At 38.3% G+C, this 6,000-nt stretch overlaps 1 protein-coding gene across 1 annotated transcript in view; it reads right to left on the reverse strand.

Annotated features, from left to right (window-relative positions):
• LOC126175376 (adenylate cyclase type 9) overlaps positions 1 to 5,448 on the reverse strand; it is a 169,942-nt gene extending 164,494 nt beyond the window's left edge. Inside the window, exons 1-3 of the mRNA XM_049922148.1 lie at positions 5,194 to 5,448; positions 4,091 to 4,703; positions 2,822 to 3,879 (exon numbers count right to left, since the gene is read on the reverse strand). Coding sequence (XP_049778105.1) covers positions 2,822 to 3,879; positions 4,091 to 4,386 — 1,354 coding nt within the window. The 5' untranslated portion in view covers positions 4,387 to 4,703; positions 5,194 to 5,448. The remainder of the gene's footprint in view (positions 1 to 2,821; positions 3,880 to 4,090; positions 4,704 to 5,193) is intronic.
• Between the last annotated feature and the right edge of the window lie 552 nt (positions 5,449 to 6,000).

Consider the following 6,000-nt stretch of genomic DNA (forward strand, 5'->3'; position numbering starts at 1 on the left):
AATAGATGGGTATCAAAGAGATGAGGCTAAACGGGGAAAGAGAAGGAGGGAGGGAAAAGTGGTGAAGGGAAAGTAGGGAGGGAAAAGATGAGGTTTGGGTGGTCTGTAGAAAAGAGACATGAAAGGTTTTGATTAATATTGAGTGTTTGCTAAGGGAGGACATGATTGAAGTAAGATGAATGAAAAGAATATTGAGTAGTGAGGCCAGGAAACTTTTGATAGGGATCAAAGGATGAGAAGGAGTGGGGGCAAGAGGGAAGGAGTGGGGGCAAGAGGGAAGGAGTGGGGGCAAGAGGGAAGGAGTGGGGGCAAGAGGGAAGGAGTGGGGGCAAGAGGGAAGGAGTGGGGGCAAGAGGGAAGGAGTGGGGGCAAGAGGGAAGGAGTGGGGGCAAGAGGGAAGGAGTGGGGGCAAGAGGGAAGGAGTGGGGGCAAGAGGGAAGGAGTGGGGGCAAGAGGGAAGGAGTGGGGGCAAGAGGGAAGGAGTGGGGGCAAGAGGGAAGGAGTGGGGGCAAGAGGGAAGGAGTGGGGGCAAGAGGGAAGGAGTGGGGCAAGAGGGAAGGAGTGGGGGCAAGAAAGGTGAATGGTTAAGTAAAGACGACAGGGAGACATTGGAAGTGTGCAATTTTACTTATAATGTCACCGATTGACAAAGAGTGTAAGTACATTTGGCTAAGTGAGGGCAAGAGGAAAGGAGTGAGGGCAAGAGGGAAGGAGTGAGGGCAGGGAGCGAGGGAGGGGAGTGGGAACAAGAGTGGGGGGAGGCAGGCAAGTGAACGAGGGAGGGCAGGTGGGAGGAATGAGGAAGGGGATGAGGGAGGGAGGGCAAGGACAAGGGAGGTTGGGTGGGTGGGATGTAGTGTAGGAGGCAGGGTTTACGGTAGGAGGGAGGGATGACAGGAAGGAGAGGTGTAAGGTGGGAGGGAGGGAGGATGGAGGGTGGGAGAGTGGGAGGCAGTGAGAGAAGGAGGAAGTGAAACCATGAGGGTGAGAAGGCACAAGGGAAAGAGAAGGGTGAAGTTGATGAGGATGTTGGGGGGGGGGGGGGGGAGGAGAATGGTTAGGTAAAGAGGACAGGGAGATATTGGAAGTGTGCAATTTTACTTATAATGTCACCGATTGACAAAGAGTGTAAGTACATTTGGCTAAGTGTGTTGGAGACACTTATGGTATGTTTAAAAAGATAATGATCTGCCACTAGTGAATACTTCATACTATCCCACTCTCCTGTGTGGTATGCAAAAGCCCACAGAAATTTATAAGTTTATTAAAAGTGGGAAGGTTGAAAAGAAACTACTCATCTCATAAAGAAGAAAATAGTCCACTGTCAATCTACAACAATGTTCTGTAAGTGAAATTACACCCCAAGGTGGAATATAAAAGACTATGGAAACTTCCCCTGAATCAACTGGAGATAATACAGTTCTGAATTTATGACAAGTGTAAGATCGATTTTTAATGTAAGGGGTAAATGCTTATTCATTACCACTTCTGACTTGTCAACCACAGCCATTCAACTACCTCCCTGAAGATTGACTGAATTGTAAAATATTCACAATATAAAAAAATAACAAAACTATAGTTTCAGGTCTAACCCTATATGCTGAAACGTTTCTTTTGGTCCTCCATGAAATGCCCTTCCAAAGCCACTGCAAGAGACAATAACACAACACAAGCATCCTGTCCTGTTTTTGAAATCTGGCACTTCTATACAAAAAGTGTGATTTCGTGTGCCTTCTAATAGCCTTTTCTACTTTTTCTTCTTACATAACACTTTGTCTACTTTATACTGTATAGTATGAGACATGAGAAACTGCACTACACAATGCAAAGAAACTTCACATTTTTAGGGATGGTCATAAACTTCTTTTCTAGAATTGCTTATATAAAAACTTATGGAATTAAGGCTGAATGGGATGGCAATGACAACAAAACTATATCAATCATTTTCATGTCTGTGACACAGAACTGTTTTTACTCTATTTAAAATACTTAGATACTGTTAACACTATAAATCAAAATTTGGACTGTTAAAAACTCTGATGATGTAAAAAAATAAAGCAAATACATCTGGTTCCTAAATATGTTAAATGGTCAGCAGCTGTCACGATAAACAGATCTTCCGAGATTATCAAACAAATAAAACAAATAAGATTACTGACAGATTTTTTTTTCTTTCTTTTCGTTATTGCATATAGAGAAGAAACACTGCAAGTCTGTTAACAGAAAATGTTCTATCACAGTCAATTACATTCTTTCAGTACACAATTCCTTTTTTTTTATTTTCTTTAAATTTTGGTTTTAAATACTTAGCTGTAATAATTGAATAACACAGCTTCATCTTCAACAATTTTATAAACTGTATGCACAACTGAGGCATATCAACAAAATACGTGCTTCATAACCTATTTTGTTACTATACATTGCCATAGGAGAAATTCTTTAAACTAGAAGCTGAGAACAAAATTACATTGTTAATTTCAATGAAACAAGCAAAAAGTCAAGAGAAAATGCAGTTCATTGTAATACAATAATGGAGCAATAACTTTTCATGGCTGATATAGTGAAAAGACTGACAAACACTAACAAACAAGCATTAAATTATGAAGGTCTTGTGATTAATTGCTATAAAATTATCAGTCATGTAGGAAAGAAAAAACAAGCTCTACTTCCATCAGGCATCAAAGATTTTAATTAAAAGCTATAAAATTCAGCATCAAGCAATGCATGCCTTTTAGTATAATCTAGTAACTATGAAGAATGTAAATAAGATCATGAAGAGTTACAAGAAACAATATAGTTGAATATCTGGAAGCACACATACCTTCATTTGTTTCTGCATCAAACTGTTTGATTGTAACAATCATATCAAGCCCCATTTCTATACAGGCCTTTGCATGATCAAGTTTAGGCTCAGGACAACCAGCAACACAGTAGTAGCAGTCACCCAAAGTTGAAATCTTCTCACAGCCATGCTTAGCACTGAGATCATCAAATCGTTCAAATAAGTCATTCAATATGCCAACAAGTTCTTCAGCACTCTTATTGGAGCTCATTCGTGTAAAACCTACAATGTCAGCAAAAAGTATACTGACATTTTCCATTCGGTTCATATTGAAAGGACGGAACAGAGAACGAATATCATTTCCACCACTAGCATGATTCTTGCCATGTGTTGGTTTCTGTAATGATTCACTATCTTCATATTCATCTTCCTGTGCACCACCAGTTTCCGACATTAGCCAGTCCGCAACCTTGGGTGGCATCACTGAGTGTATCATCTTCTCCTTCAACTGTTTCTCCATTTCGAGCTGTCTTCTAACTAATAATGACTGGCCCACTTTCATGAAAGTTCCACGCATTCTAGCATTAGTCATTATGAGAACATGAATGCCGATTAAATGCACAACAATATGCAGTAACGTCCGAACTACAACACCAGTGTTTGTATTCACACCATAATCTTCTTTAAAGTACAATGTAGCAATCAAGCATTCAAATAATATTGAAAAAATGCTACCAATGGCTACACACACATAGAGAGGTAGCTGTATCACAGTGTATATAATAAGCAATATTTCAATACAAAGAGAAAATTGTCCTACAGGGGTGATACTACTTGCCTTGCTATTTGAGGAATTCAGAATAATAAACACGAGTAGTAAGATGCAAATAATGACAGCCACAAATATGGAAATGGGAAATGCGTAAGTTCTGTAAAAACTTCTGTATGTTACAGCTAAAATCAGGCCTATTATAATTAATAGTACAGCAAAGACAGCAGACACAGGAATCCAGTGTTGTATTCTGCCAGTTGCACCAGTCACAATGAAGTATACAAACCATGAAAATGATACAGCAAGGATATACACAAGAGCATATCTGAAACAAAATATACAGTTTATTTAGTACAGGAGTCAATTAATTATTTACTGAGGGGCATGCATTTTGAAAGGGAGGCTAATATTTTGCAAAATCCGATAAATTTGGATACATTTTAGTAACTGCAGGTAATAATTCACTAAGTAATTTATACTTCATAAGAACCATATGATTACAATAAAAATCGAACCCTATGGATAAAAATACGTACTGGAATCTTAGGCGCACTTGTGGAAAGGAACTTGATCGGTACTGCCCCTCAAGTATTTCAGAGTCAAAGCGAGGATCCCACCATGACTGTTTTGCTGCTCTTTCAAATGGAACTGGCAAACATGCCCCACAACAGTCAAGTTTTTGACCGCTCTGTGCCAGGTAGTTCTGTACATAAGGTGCCAATGATATTTGAATATCATCATCATCTGCCTGCTCACTTTGCCCTCTTGATCTTGAAAAGCTGACAGATGAAGCTACGGCCCTTTCATGTCTTAAAATGACAGGTGATGCCATGTTTCTCACTCATCGTCACTGTCTAAAGTACTTTTTCCTTTCATTCTAATTTTATTTATATAATTTATTAATTTCAATAAATCTCTTGTAATTTTCCTCTTGCACGAGTTCGTGATGTTGTTGCTGCACAAACGTACATTTTATACTGATGAGTAATACTTGGTGTTTCTTTGACATCAACTTGATACAGTAATGTCACAGAAAAGTACACTGATGTAAATATCCGAATTGTGATATTTTGCTGTACATTATGATCAAGATTTTAAAGATCGTTTCCATTAAATGAATCCTCTTGCCACTAGGATCTCTTTCGACAGCTGCAACAGAAAGTAATTACTTTAATTACGGAATACGTTCGACATGGTGACACAACTTATAAATATTTTTACGGGCAAAATGTGTTCTGATATTCCTTAATCTCCGGAAACATGAGTAAATGCTTCACTAAGTGGGCGAGAACCGTAATGTCAATAATCTGATCAATGAGTTTATTCATATTTGTGACTAAGTAGGTTGTTTTAGTTTTCGTATAAGCTTTAAACACGACATACACTTTTTCATCGTATGAAACTCTCATAAATAGCAGTGGTCTAGAGTTATACTTCAAAGTTTTCGATAGTATTCACAATACATAGATCTATAAACACACATTATTTACATTAATCAAGGGGAGTGGGGGAAAACACTTCGGCTGCTATCGGCCAATGATTGACAGGAACTGTTTACAGCAATAATCAGCAGTTCTATAGCATCACTCAACATAATGCGAAACAGTATCGTTAAAATATCATAAAAGTAAAAATTTACCAAACCTTCACTGTATACAGTGTTGATTTTCAGGAGACAAAAGCAATTAAAAAACTGTTGAACGTTTATGTCCATGTCCGCTTGGGCATTTAGCCAAGAGACTACTAATCAGAGACCACTGCAGTTAGCTTCTTGGAAATAAAAAAAAGTCTTAAAGTACGAAGCTGTCGCATGACAACAACAATTGTTTAACTTCATTTACATTGAACGACAACCGTTTCGGCTTTCTGAAGCATTTAAACAATTTGCATATAATACACCACCATTAATTTTGACGGCCATTTTCTATCGGCGTTCAGCTGTTTCGTGAACAGTTTGACCAACGGTATACATCGGCGCCAAAATTGATTGTAGTTTGTACAAGTACATGTTTTAGCATTAAAGAAGATCACTTTATAATCCTTGAGGTAAATGTTATGAGATCAGTCTATAGTTCAAAATATGAAGACTTTAGAATACTTATCTGAGTGAATTCACGGCGTTTGGAAGGTAGTCTAATACGAGTTACATAGTAACGTGAGTATGCATGATTGACTAAAATTGCTTACAATAGCGCTGTTGTACATTTTCAAGCTAATCTAATATCATCTTGAACTCTTATAGACTTAACTGATTACTACATATGTCATATTTTTATATTCCCGCGATATCTTTCACTCGTGTATTTTTTGTGAGAGTTGAATTGTAGCGTAGCTCAAATAAATGGCTCTGAGCACTATGGGACTTAACAACTATGGTCATCAGTCCCCTAGCACTTAGAACTACTTAAACCTAACTAACCTAAGGACATCACACAACACCCAGTCA

The sequence above is a fragment of the Schistocerca cancellata genome, chromosome 3 (genome assembly GCF_023864275.1).
Source record: "Schistocerca cancellata isolate TAMUIC-IGC-003103 chromosome 3, iqSchCanc2.1, whole genome shotgun sequence".
Lineage (NCBI taxonomy): Eukaryota > Metazoa > Arthropoda > Insecta > Orthoptera > Acrididae > Schistocerca > Schistocerca cancellata.